Source organism: Nicotiana sylvestris, chromosome 4, assembly GCF_000393655.2.
Source record: "Nicotiana sylvestris chromosome 4, ASM39365v2, whole genome shotgun sequence".
NCBI classification, from domain to species: domain Eukaryota; kingdom Viridiplantae; phylum Streptophyta; class Magnoliopsida; order Solanales; family Solanaceae; genus Nicotiana; species Nicotiana sylvestris.
The window spans coordinates 25,959,647-25,974,122 of record NC_091060.1 but is presented as its reverse complement, the minus strand read 5'-3'; the positions used below and the strand labels follow the sequence as shown (position 1 = coordinate 25,974,122).

The window sequence follows — 14,476 nt, the reverse complement described above, 5'->3', positions numbered from 1 at the left end:
GATTCTGTGTTCTGCCTGGTTTGGGGTACGGGCTGCAACAGACCCATCTGGACAAGTTTTGGGAAAAGACTAGAGTATGACTCACCAATGGGCGTGAAGTTTGCCATCCTGGGTGGTTCCCGGGCATGGGCATTGTAGGGGAAGTTATTTTGTGGAGGTCGGGGATTATACTGAGCTTGGCGAGGAGGTTGATTTCTGGGAAATGGAACTCAGTTTTGGTTGAACTATTGTTGTGGCCTGACGTAGGGCTGGGCATTCATCACTGCGTATGGCTGAGGAACCATAGCATAGGCCATATCCTGATGGGGATAGTAATGTTGTGGGGTTCTTGCGGGGAAGTAAGGTCTGGGTGGACGGGATTTTCTTACACTTGAAGTTGCCATTGCCACTTCTTCCTTCTTCTTTCGGTTCGCTACACTTCCATACCTGCCTTGAATTGCTTGGGAGGTAGCCCTTATAGCAGATTGACTCAAAATGCGCCCTGTTTTTAGACCATTCTCGACCATTTCACCAATTTTGATGGCCTCGGCAAACGGTTTCCCCATCACAAACATCATGTTTTGAAAATAGTCAGCCTCTTGGGCTTGAAGAAAAATGCTAACCATCTCTATTTCATCCATTGAAGGCTTGACTCTGGCTGCTTGTTCGCGCCATTTGACAGTGTACTCTCGGAAGCTTTCCGAGGACCTTTTCTTGAGATTCGATAATGAATTCCTGTCAGGGGCTATGTCGATGTTATACTGAAAAAACCTGACAAAATCCCGAGCCAGGTCATCCCAAATATGCCAATGAGATATATCCTGATCCATGTACCATTCAAAAGCAATGTCGACCAGGCTCTCTCCAAAATAATCCATGAGAAGCTCCTCTTTTCTACCTGTTCCCCGCAATTGGTTGCAGTACCTCTTGAGGTGGGCTATGGGATCCCCATGCCCGTCATACTTTTCAAACTTCGGGGTTTTGAAACCCAATGGTAATTGTACGTGTGGAAACATACACAGATCAGCATAGGATACGCTCTTTTGCCCGCTCAAACCCTGTATATTTTTTAGACTCTACTCCATACTCCTCATTTTTCGGGTAATCTCCTCTTGTTCAGGGTTCTTTGGGGTTTTCTCCTATCCCGCGGTAAACTCGTACCGGGGTGGCTGAGGGTAAGAATTGGTAGTAAACTAGGTAGGTTCCAGTAGAACGATGGCACTTGGAAGGTGAAAGATGATGGATCAAAGCTTGGCCTGGGTAAATTGGGTTGTGTCGTAGCTGAACAAGGTGGAGCAGCGAATATATTGGTGGTCATACCAGCAATTAACACCTGGAGGCAAGCCTCAGAAGGTGTCCCAGAAAAGTGGGCTGAGATGGTAGGATATCCCAATAGGGTATTTGGATAACTTATGGGAACGTTGGAAGTCCCACTTTCCCTGGGAAGTAGCTTAGGGAATCCAGGTATCGCACTTAGTGGTTCTCTGCCATTGGACCAGGCGTCCCACATTTCCATCATGCAGAGACGCAAAATTTTATTTTCCTCAGCGGTTGCTGACTCGGAAGTTGGGATGGCCGAGATCGGGCTATCCTCCACGATAGGAACTGTTGGAAGATGACTTTCCAAAGACATTTCAACACTCCCTTTTGACCTTGTGAAGTACGGAGATGAAGCCAGACTACCACAAAACCAACCACCTTAATATAGAACATGTACTTAACAATAGATAACAAACCGGTTAGCTTGAAGCAATTAACATATAGGTAGTCGCACATTGGGGTGTGATGCACCTATACAGTTAAATGTGTTTCTATATGTTTTGCAACGGTTGTGTGTTTCATCCCGGCTCTTGCTTATTTCCCCAATTTTCTTTTCTTTCCACTTTGGCTCTTTGATGCTTCTCCTTGTATTCCTGTTTTTCTCTCTTTTCTTACTCTTCTTGCTTTTCTTTTGGTTTTTCTTTGGCTCTCTTTTCTCCTTTTTTTTTCTTTTTGATTTTTCTTTAGGTTCTTTCCTTCCCGCATTCCCTTTTTATTTGAGTTATTTTACAAAATCATGACCGGATCCGATGAGAATTGCCTACGTATCACGACGCTGCTTGAATCAGATCATTACATAGTTCAAGAAATAAGTACAAAAAATAAGGAAACAATTTTTGGAAATTTTTAATTTTCATTAATAAAACTCCTAAACTTTTCTATTAGAAAAGATTCTAACATACTCATTTCTTGGAATTTTAAAAACTACAAACAGACTCAAAACAATATTTTAAACTAAAAACTAAAATATAGACTCGATAAATGAAAATCAAGAGTACATAAGTGCTTCTACTCCTGGGGCCTGTGGGACATCATTCAGTCTGGCCACGAGCCTATGTGCAAGATCCATTTAAAGACGCTTAAGATCACTCATTATTTGGCGAACAAATGTCATTACTGTAGCAAAGAAAGTGGTTCGAGTCATGTCTTCACATTCGTGGTATTTCGTGACGATGTAATCAGCAATTGCTCTAACCCTCTCCCGGATGATACCTTTTACTTAGAGCAAACGCCTGATTTGCTGAGTCCTAGCTTCTAGCACTTGGGTATCATGATGGTTTTGACTCTGCAACTATTGCATATCTTCCTCCAGCTGGGACATTAAGGCATAGAAATGTTCCCTTTTTGCTTTAAAGTTCTTAGCTTGTTTGGCTATCTCATTTTCGGGGTAGTGAGCTTTCTTTTCAAATCTGTGACTGTTCCCTCATTTTTTGTTTTCAACTGCCGTACAAACTCCGCTCGTTCTTCTACATTCTTTGTCAGTTGTGCTCGGACTCTTGCTAGACTAGTCTCAGATTTTTCCAAGTCATCTTGACACTTGATTACTTTCTTTCTAAGACCACTTATAAGCCTCTCATCTGCTCGGCTTCTCTCCTGGTTTACATCAGCTATTTCATCTTTTGGATCTGAGCTCTAAGGGCTTTGTTTTCTTGAGCCAGCTTCTTCTTTTCCCCTTCATAGGCAGTAGCTTGTACACTATTATCAAATTTGGGGTCCCTGATTTGTCCCTCCAATTTACTTATCTTAGCCCTATAGCTTGCCTCTTTCGCCAGCCAGCCCCATTGCTCTTGTGAATCGTCAGTGAATTGCTGGACGTGGGGTCTTTTGGCAGGCCTTACAGGCTCTCAAGGGATTTGAAACCTCTTATTAAACCAATTCATGTAATTAGGGTCTAACTCGCCTTTAGATAGATCCCGCACCAGAGTCTTTAGTTCTAGAAATCTGCACTCATTCCAAATCTGACAAATTTTTCCTTCTGGGAATACAGATTTTTGACCCAATTCTATGACTTGTCGGCTCAAATCTTCGTCATGGGGAATAGTTTGAAACCTGCCCAGTTGGAGCAACACCCTGTGAGGAGCATATGGTTGAACGCTCCAGAGACCCATTAGGAGAAGATAGCACACCTTGGCTGACATGTAGATGACTTCAGTGACAGGGAGCCATCCGAAAGTCCATTCAATTTTGTCCGAAGTTAAAGAACTCAAGTGCGCAAACCAAGCCTCTGTACCTTCTGGAAATTCAACACCCGCCACTCGGTTTTCGTACTCTTCGATGCAATTCAGACCAGTCATGCCGTAGTTGATATACCCCACACGATGACAAAGATGTTCTTGTATCCAAAGTTGTAGTAGCAGGTTACAACCCTAGAAGAATCTTCCCCTTTCTCAGCAGATGGTTAAGGCTCGGTAAATCTCAGCTAAGATCATTGGAACAAGAGTGTCGTTAACTTTCTTAATCATGACGTCGACCATTCCCACAAGACCCAATTCTATGTTGCCATCTTTTCTTGGGCAGATTATGACACCCAAGAATACTACTATAAAGGCCAAACCACGTCGTGCCTCCCATTTATCTTTGTTTCCTGCATGGGTCAGACCAGTATCCGGTGCTTCAAAACCATAAGGATTGCCATAGTGCTGGTACAAGAAGTGGAAGGTGCAAAACCCTTCGGATAAATTCCCATCCTGAACCTCCCGACTAATACTCAACATATCTAGAAACTTGTGAGGAGACACTATTCTTGGCGACACCGGGTACCAACTTCTGAGGTTCCCACTAAGACCGGCATAGCCCGCAATTTCCTCTAGCGTGGGGTTGAGCTCAAAATCAGAAAAGTGAAACACATTGTAAGTCGGGTCCCAAAAAGGTATCAAGGCCTCAATCACATCCAACCTCGGCTTGAATTTCAGAAGTCCCACGAGACCACCCAAGACTTTTACCACAGTCCCTCTGCTGACTTTTCCTAAGTTGTTCCACCATATATGGAGCTGTAATAGGATTTTCTCAAGAGCTGTGAAGGGTTCATTTTCATTTGTGCTCATCCTGCACATTTATTAGGGTGATTGGTTAAGAAATCATAATTTATTTGACTCAAGAAAAGGTTATCAATTTTTTTTTCAAAAATTTTCAATTCAAAATAAAAACCCGGTCTTTGCAAATATGGCCCTTGAGCTCTTCGGAAAAGAAGATTTTAGGGTTGTGTATGCCAACCAACCAAAAAGTTAAAAAAGAGATCATAGGTGGTTGTTCTTGCAAAAACAGCCTTCCGGCGCCCTTTTGGGGACATTTGGCTATTTTAGACAAGAACGGCCTTACCTTACTTATTTATGGCAAAACACTAAAATTTTTGTTCTTTTAGGGTTATTTTTGCAAAAATGAAGTTGGACCTGATGGGGGTTGCCTATGTATCCCACATCTGGTGAGAATCAAACTGGCGTAGTTCGAGCAGATTTGACATAATAAAAACAATACCAAATATTTTTAAAAACAAAATTTTCTTCTTTTTTTTTCAAAATTTCGGTAGAGTTTCGGTACCTTTTGGACATCGATTTTTTCAAAAACAGGTAATTATCGCTCTAGCCCTCAAATTGATTTTTCTTTTTCCCAACTTTTCTCCTATTATTCATAAGTCAGTCAACATGCAAATCCGAAGCAAATAAATGCACAAGTAGCAAGTAGAATGCATCAGGATGGTCTTTTAAATTTAGGTACACCTGCCATAGACGGACCCAACCCATGTGTTGAGTCCCCAAAGCCAAATGCACGTGATGCAAACAAACATTCCTACTAGGGGTCCTGCATGAGGCTTTGTTATACTAGGTTTAAAAACCTGGGTGTATTGTTCTAAACTTGGCTTACCCGAGCGGACAGCTCGAACCGAGGGGGGCAGCGTACCGGGAATACATAAGCTTTACCGGCTTTGCAACTTGTCCGAACCTCGTTCTAAAATTGGGATAAGACTCTAACAGAAAAGAAGTCACACGAAGTGCACACTTCCCAGATGATTTAGAAAACTCAGAGAGAGGAGGGTTTCGTAGCAATTTATATACAATCCAAACACTATCAAAGCGGTAAAAGCGGCATTTAGCACATTAGGCTCAACATGTAAAAATCAGATAAAAGAAGCCACTATAACAGTTACTCTAAGCTCGAATTCTTAAACCCTAAACCAAAGTTCTGGGTTTGGATCCCCAGTAGAGTCGTTAGAGCTGTCACGCCTCTTTTTTTACACACCCAAGGGTATAAGGGAGTTTTTCCAATTTAAATGACATTATTCGAAATGGGATTATTTAATTTAATTTCTTCAGTGTTGCCACTTGGGATAGTTTATTTGGTGTCCCAAGTCACCGACTTATTTTTAAATCCCAAATCGAGGAAATTCGACTTTCATTTTTAAAGTCTGCGAATTAGCAATTCTAGATAAAGAATTCTGTTTACCCGGGAGAAGGTGTTAGGCATTCCCGGGTTCCGTGGTTCTAGCACGGTCGCTTAAACTATTAAAATTGGCCTATTATCTGATTTTAATTACGCATTTTAAAACCTATGTGCATTTTAGCTTATTAACCGATTTTAGGAAGATTGAACGTTATTTAAACACGCCTTGAACCGCGCCACATGAAATGCACCCGCGGTCCTCAACACATTTTATTTAACGTTGTTGAGAATTAGAGTTGGGTCACATGAAATGCATACCCTAATTTAGATAAATAAAGGAAATTAATTTAAAATAGAGCTCCTAAAGCAACTACGAAATTTCGAATTTAAAACAAGGTTTGGGAGGGCCATGGAAAATTCAACTCATGGCACACCTCGATTTTAAAGAGTTAGTATTAATTATCCGAGGACCATGGGTTATCTAATCTTGCTTATGGCACACCTCGAATCTAATTTTAAAGGAAGTTTGAACTAATCTTTTGAGGGCCATAAATTATGTATTTGGCTAATATGGCACACCTCAAACTAATTAAAGGAGTCTAATTAATTAAAGACTAAGAGAATTTGAGTTTATTCTAAACTAATGTTCAAACTAACTAAAATGTTGAACTTGCATTAAAAAAGAAAACAGGTTTGATTATTTGAAGATGGTTTGGGCCATCAACGGCATGTTAAATGAGGAATTAGACTAGAGAGGTAGGCCCAAGCATGATAAAGCCTATAATTCCCATTTCAAGTGGCCTCCAGGTCTAGGCCCAAAGGAAGACCCAAATCTCTCAAAAATAAGGCTGGGCAACGCAGGACTCGAGATCGAATCCCTGCAGCATAAAAAGTCATTTGAAATTCGAAGTTAACAAACAGGGGCCTGATTAGCTTTCGACAAAACGCAACAGCCTTGAATCAATATTAACTTTAACACTACAACATGTAACCATCCATTACTTTTTATCAAAACCTAACATGCATGTTAAACATTGCATTGTTAAACATGTTGAGTCCTAAATTCATATATTCTACAAAAGCAAACCTTGAATATGACCATAGAACTGCCAATTTTTAAACCACATTAACCATAGACTTACTGGGCCTAATGATTGTTGACTTGACCAACTAGTGGCCAAGCCCACAACCACAAACCAACATTCAAAGAGTCCATATTCAGTATTCTCTAAGCAGACATCAACTTAGGTACATAGCATAACCATCAGGACAAATTCAAACCTTAGCTTTAACACATAAAACTGATGAATCAAGCAGTAGTATATCATCAAACTACTAATAATGAACTAGAAGCTTACTCACATACATTTGAAACTACTGAAAACTAAATTGAGAGTATAAATTTATGATTACCAGATTAACTAACCTTCATGACATTATACCAATTTTCAGCTAACATATAAACAAACTAACTAACAATTATTAAACTATAACAAGCATACTAAAATCAAGTTCTTGGAATTCAAGCACTAGAACACCATTTTTAATTTGATAATCATCATTTCCACTCCAAAAGGGTCCTAAAATGTACCTGGTCACAGCAACGAAACAAAGAAAATAAGCTTGAAATGGGAGTAACAGCAACAGAATATCAGCAGCACCAACACGAGCTAAACAACAGCAATACTCAGTTTCTAAAAATCACTTTAAGCCCAGAATGAACCAGAGACTCTTGAAGGTTTCAAGTTTAAAAGAATGACAACAGACTTTAAACCAATTTTGAACCAAGTAGGCAGAAATTTCAGTATTCTTTTTAAAAGTGTTCTTTCAGCCGTTTCTAAATTATATCTTCTCTAAAATCTGACTTGAAAATGAAGAAACCTGCCTTTTATAGAGAAACTCTAGGGTAGCAGAAATGGTTCAAGATTTTACCCATTGCCCCTTTTTAAATTTTTATTTTTTGCTAGTTAGTCCCTAATTTTAAACTCTGTTTATTAAACTAGCCCCAACCCCACCTTCCAGGTAGCTTCCTAATTAGTTGTACAAGATTCTTTTGTCCAGACTCCCCAAACTACCCTTTAAGCTTATGTTATTTACCCTTGTAAACTAACATGGGTCAGGCTGAAACATAAACCCAAACCAAGAAAGAAAACCTGGGCCTACCCAGCCTAATAGAGTCAAACCAATCACAATGAAAGAGAGATGGGGCAGTGGGCTTTCGAGCAAAACCCCTAAATTTTTAATTATCAAACAAAAAACAACAAATTGTGACTGACTTTCGGGCCAAACTATGCTAAAGTGAATTAATAATCGAAACAAGTAATCAACATGAAAACAACAAGCCTAATGATTGCTTTTAATGAACTTTAAACCTAATCAGACAAACATGATAAACCAAACTAAAAAAAATGTTCGTGAACAGAAGTTAAGGATTGAAGAAAAAGGGTCGGGAAACAAAGAAAAGATATAGAAAGAAAGCAAAATACTAGGAACACCAGTGAACTTGATTAGAGAAAAGTGGAAGAAAAGGGAAAACACGTAGAAGAAAAGAAAAAATTAATGAGATAGGTCAGAGGGGAAAATATAAAGAAGAAATACCGAGCACTTCGATTTTCAGAAACTTCGGCCAACCCGATTTGGACCAAAATGAGTGTTAGTCGGATTGTTCTTGTGAAAACAACCATATAACACTCATTTTAGGTCGAAACCCCTTCAATGCTTGGAGAAAAATGATCCCAGACCTTTGCATGATGAGTCAAAGGCGGGGAAGGAATTAGGGTTCCGTCTTAAGATCTGAAATTAAAGAAAAATGGTGAAAATTTTGGGGATATTGATGATGGATTTGTGTTTGAGGGAGTATGGGGAGTGTGTGGTGAATTTTTGGGAGGATTTGTAGGTCACCGCCGGCTGGAGATGGTGAAGAATTCAAAGGCGGCGGGTTAGGGTTCTGAGTCTGAAGGGGATGAGGGTGAACTGATTGAGTCCTAGGTTGTCTTTAGGGTGTTTGAACAGTTTTATGTAATTAGGTTGGAGCCCTAATGGTCGTTAGATGAAGGAAGATAAAGGGCCCAGATTGATTTATTATTAAAGAACTTGAAACGGCGTAGTATCGACCCTATACTACGTCGTTTGAAACGTCTGAAAGACCAACTGGTCTAGACCGGGTGAAGGGCGATTTGGGCCTGGATTTTGAATGCTTTTGGTGAATTTAATCACTTGGGCTTATACAAATTGGCCCAAAATCAAAGCAATTCTTTTGATTCATTTCCTTTTCTTTGTCAAATTAAAATAAAACCTAAATTAACTTCTTAAAACTAAATTAATTTACCAAAAATAAGCTAATTACCCTTCATAATAATTACAAAAATTAATTAACTCCTAAACTAAAGGAATTCAAAAATTAAAAAGTTAAAAAGGCAAAGTGAATTTTTTTTTTTTTGATTTTTTTATTTTTATAAACAATTAACTTACTATTTAACCTAAAAAAATATAAAATAAATCCTAAATGCAAATGCAAAGTATTTTTGTATTTTCAGGGATTAAATGAAATTAAGCATGTACAGAAAAATGCAAATAATTAAGAATATTCTACAATAATTCCTAAAATGATAGATAATTAAAGGAAAAATCTAATTCTTTGGGATTTTATAGGAGTAATTCATGTGGGGCAAAAATCACGTGCTCACATAAGAGTAGTTGCATTGGTTAGATTGGTTCAATTTTTAAGTTTCTCGGTACAATATTTTGGGTGGGCATTAGCTAGTTTGATTCATTTATTTTAGTTCTCGATATAGTATTTTGATTTTCAGTTTTGCAAATTGGGTCGTTATAGTATGTTTGCCCGGTTTCTTATATTTTGTGATCCAAAAAATCTAAAAACGTACTCCAAAAAAAAGTATTACAAAGAGCTTTTTTTCATGCAATTTAAACTAAAATTCTTTGAATAAAAGAGTTACCACAACGAAGCCTTTGATCGGCAAAATAAATAAAAGAAAATATACAAAAAATACATACACGCACGAAGAAATCAAATTGCAACATTGATGCGTTTGAATACTCCTAATAAATATATGATATCGATAAAAAAAATATTATTTGGATGTCTCACACGCTTGAAAATGAAGAACACTTTCTTGGTTTAATAGTTTGAGGAATGCTTTTTATGGTTTAAAGATAGGGGTTGACACTACAATGTACTAGCTGATAAGATAATTTTTATAGAAAAAGAGGGAAGTGGTAAAGGAAAAAATGTTGCATTGATTAGATTGGTTCAATTTTAAGTTTCTCGGTACAATATTTTGGGTGGGTCTTAGCTAGTTTAATTCAGGGTGAAGGTACATAACCCTAAGGGTGGTCAACTGGCCACTCTTCGTCGAAAAATTACATTGTATATATAGGTAAAATACTAGATTTTAATGGTGTATAACGTATATTGAACACCCCTTTATCGGGGATCTTTTTTACTTATTTCAAGTTTGAACACCCTAAATAAATTCTTGGCTTCGCTACTGATTTTGATTTAATTTTTTTAGTTTCTCGGTATAATATTTTGATTTTCAATTTTGCAAATCAAGTCGTTTCAGTATTGTCACACCTCCTTTTTTACCTACACCCCGGAAAAGGGTATATGTAAAGGGAGTTTTTCTAATTAAAGGAATTTATTTTAAGAAATTCAGAATCGCCACTTGGGAGATTTATGGTGTCCCAAGTCACCGATTGAATCCCGAATCGAGGATAATATGACTCTGTTTAACAGTCCGCAAACCAGAAATCCGAGTAAGGAATTCTGTTAACCCGGGAGAAGGTGTTAGGCATTCCCAGATTCTGTGGTTCTAAAACGGTCGCTCAACTGTCATATTCAGCTTATTTATCTGATTTTAATACATGTTGAACCTATGTGCCAATTTTAGCTTTCAACCGCATTTATTCAATTATTTTTAGAGAAAATTGAACGTCGTTTAAAACGTATCTTTGGATTGCGTCGCATGAAATGCACCCGCAATCCTGAACACATTTTATTCAACGTTTTTGGAATTTGATTTGGGTCACATGAAATGCACACCCAAGTTTAATAAGGTAAATTATTAAAAGCGCACCTAAAGTGACTAATGCGTTATTATCTTTGGGGAGGGCTGTGAAATTCGCTAAACGGCCCATCTCGAGTTCTAAGTATTTTATTATAGACATTTAAGAGGACCCCACAATTTATGCATTTTTGTTTAGCAGGGCTCGCCTCATTTATTATTTAAAGGCCAACCTAAAGCAAACTACAATTTTCTACTTAGTTTGTCTCTAATAATAACAGAAAAAGCCCTAATTAATTAGTATTGTTCAAGAACTAATATACTTACGTCCTTGACTTTTATTCAAAATTTTAGTAATTCCCTTGGGCTTCAAGCTCAGCCCAGTAAGAATAAGACACAGTCAAAACTCAAGTTGGGCTTCGGACAGACTTCATTCAGGCCCACCCTTGACATTGAGGCTTATTAACTTGCAAATGATGGAGCTATTTCACATTTATTCAAATCAACACTTGACATACTCATATGCTCATCTCAATAAAATTCAAAACAGCTAGACGTCTAAACCGACTGGATTGGATTTATATTCTAAAATTCAGATTTTTCTTATCTATTTACCTACTAGTGAACTTCTGGATATTACTAAAGGCAAAACAAACTGGGAAACGTGAATTGAATTTTAACAAAAATAGTCATGAATATAAACCTCAGATGAGCAGGCTAAGCAACTTAATTACGAGATTTTACTTACACTAACACGAACAGGTTAATAGCCTAACTTCACACTTTATTCACATCTAATCATCATACAGCTAAACTAAACTACTTAATGAAACGCAGATGTTGATATGAGTAACTAATCTACTGATCTTAGCTACTGCAATACAAAGTTGTTTGAGACGTCTCTTCAGCTTGAAATTAAAATTAATGTGGATATCATACGCTGATCTCAAAATCAATTGCAACACCCAAACTATTTCTGATTTTTTTTATTTTTTAAAACGAAACCGTTAAACTAAAGCAAGTTCTCTATACTAAGGCTACAACTGGATAACCACAAATTAACAGTCCCAAACAGTCCAATTAGGTACAAATTACGCAGTCCGAGTTTCATGTGAATATAAATCCAATTAGACTACACTACACAGTTACATATCATTAATATCTACTTAACTACAGATGTATAGTCGTCCAAACATGCATCATCCAGTAAACAAATGTCTGAGTACTTTCATTTCATGTTCATCTCAAAGCTACATCAATTTGAGTTCAAGTGTGCACCTGGAAATGAAAGAAGGAAGCAGAAAAATGAGGTATCAGCAGTAACCAACAGCAGCAGTAGTATTCAACACCAAAAAATGAATCAGCAGACTAATTTTGAAACCAAGGGATATGATACGATAGTCAGACCCTAATTTCAATTTTAGTGAATCAGCAGACCTCAAACCCGACTCGACTTAAACCCTTTTTATTATCAGCTAACCAGGAATTGCTTCCATACTAGAAGAAAACTTCAGAAAATACCAAATGACTCAATGAAACAGTGTATTTTTCTAAAATTCTGCAATCGTTTTTGATTTTTTTTTTCTGTATATCTCTTCCTATATCTCTCTTAGAATCCCTTCCAAGTTTTCTTAGCTCTCTGCCCCTGTATATCAAGTGTATCTATAGTGTATATTGAGTGTATACTGCTCTCTCCGCCCCCTTTTTTTTCTTCTCTAATCTGATTTTCAGCTCCCTTAAATGGGCATTCAATTAGTGCATTTTCCACTACCAATTCAACTTTTCATTTCTTTAATCATCCACTTAATTGTCCACTCAATTAGTGCTTTTAGTTAATTTGATAATGTAAGTACTACCCTACCACTATTAGGAGCTTCTCAATTAGTAAATTGGCCTAACCAGATTTTCCTCTTCTTATTCTCAATGGGTTTGGCTGAGTTTTGGTTTTGGACCTGGCTAAATTGGCCCAACCAGATTTTCCTCTTCTTATTTTCTTTTCCTTTTGAATTTTCTTTTCCTTTCTCTTTTCAACAATTAAAACTAAAATCCTAATTAATTATAAAACACCAAATTAACTTAAAAATACTAATTAATTCTAACTAATAATTATCACAAATAATTAAATGCCAAATTAAAAGAAAATCACACAATTTGACTAAAATTACAAAAATATGTTATATTTTTTTTTGAATTTTCATTTTTGTAAAACATCTAATTATTAATTAATTCCAAAAAATGTAAAAATCAAATCTCAAATGAAAATGCTATATTTTTGTATTTTTAATGCATTAACAAAATTAAACATGCACACAAATATATGCGAACAATCAGGGAAATCACACAATAATTCCTAAAAATAACACATAATTAAAGAAAAGACCTAATTTTGGGAATTCTTTTGGAGTAATTCGTATGAGGCAAAAATCGCGTGCTCACAGCTACCCCTCTTTGTCCGAAAACATGAAGAGTTTTCGTGCAAAGATAAAGTGAGCGGATACGAGCGATTTTTGCCTGTTTGAATACTCCATGGGAAGCATTTTTGAAAGATTTGACCGAACCTCTGCTTCAAAGGTTTCCTGCATATCCTTGGCTATAAAGGAATCAGGTCAATGTAGTTCGTGAAGTTTTGGTAGCTGGGACTACCATGAAGCTGCGGTTTTGCTGTTACTGCTGCAGCTGCTGCTGATACTGCCTACTGACCTCCTTATTACACCATGACAAAAATGAAGAAGCTAGACTAAGCTATAATCTATGCTTTACAAAGATTTATTTCCAAACTTGATCTTGTGACTGATGTTGCCTTGTCGATTTGTGCTTCCTCCGCTGTTTCTTTACTTCTGGCTCGACTTGTAATCTTCCTTCTGATTTCTGCTGGGGATTTTTGTTGTAACCCTCTGCTTTACTGACTTCAAACTTCAATGTATTCCTCTGTTATATGGGCGGGCTCCAAACTTCAAAACTTGAAAAATGTAAAGACTGAAATGTATTCCCTGCTCTCCAGGCGGGCTCCTGACTGGTAAACTTGAACTGTTTATCCCTGTTCTCCAAGCGGGTACCTGATTGCTAGACTTGAAATGTATTCCTTGCTCTCCAGGCAGTCTCCTGACTGCTAACTTGAAATGTATTCCCTGCTCTTCAGGCGAGCTCCTGAATTCAACCAAAATAGACGAAAACAAAGGAAATTTTTCTGTCCCAGTTTGGGTATCTGGGAACATATGTAAGTGTAAAACAAATCACATTACCAAATATTAATAAGAACTTGAAAACTAAAACTTGAATTGTACTCCCTTGTTCTCCAGGCGGGCTCGTGACTGCTGAACTTGAATGTATTCCCTGCTCTCCAGGCGGGCTCCTTACTGCTAACTTGAATTGTTACTCCTTGTTCTCCAGGTGGACACCTGATTGCCAAAACTTGAATTGTATTCCCTTGCTCTCCAGGTGGGCGCCTGATTGCCATAACTTGAATTGTATTCCTTTGCTCTCCAGGTGGGCGCCTGATTGTTGAAACTTGAATTGTATTCCCTTGCTCTCCAGGTGGGCGCCTGATTGCTGAAAATTGACTTGATTCTCCATGTTCTCCAAGTGGGTCCCTGATTTCAACAAAAATAGACAAAACAAAGAAAATTTTCTGCCCCAGTTTGGTAGCTGGGCGCATATGTGAGTGTTAAACTGAATCATATTACCAAATATTACTAAGAATTTGAAAGTTATGTCTCATTATCCAGGGGGTCCGGACAACTCTTAACTAAACAACAATTTTAAATCTAAGCTATATC

At 37.6% G+C, this 14,476-nt stretch overlaps 1 protein-coding gene across 1 annotated transcript; it reads right to left on the bottom strand.

Annotated features, from left to right (window-relative positions):
* Positions 1 to 224: 224 nt before the first annotated feature.
* Positions 225 to 1,612, bottom strand: LOC138889348 (uncharacterized). The gene is made up of 2 exons (XM_070172644.1): positions 1,202 to 1,612; positions 225 to 1,037 (listed from the first exon to the last, which is right to left on the bottom strand). Exons 1-2 carry the CDS (start codon positions 1,610 to 1,612, stop codon positions 225 to 227), a joined length of 1,224 nt encoding a protein of 407 aa, XP_070028745.1.
* Positions 1,613 to 14,476: the final 12,864 nt, after the last annotated feature.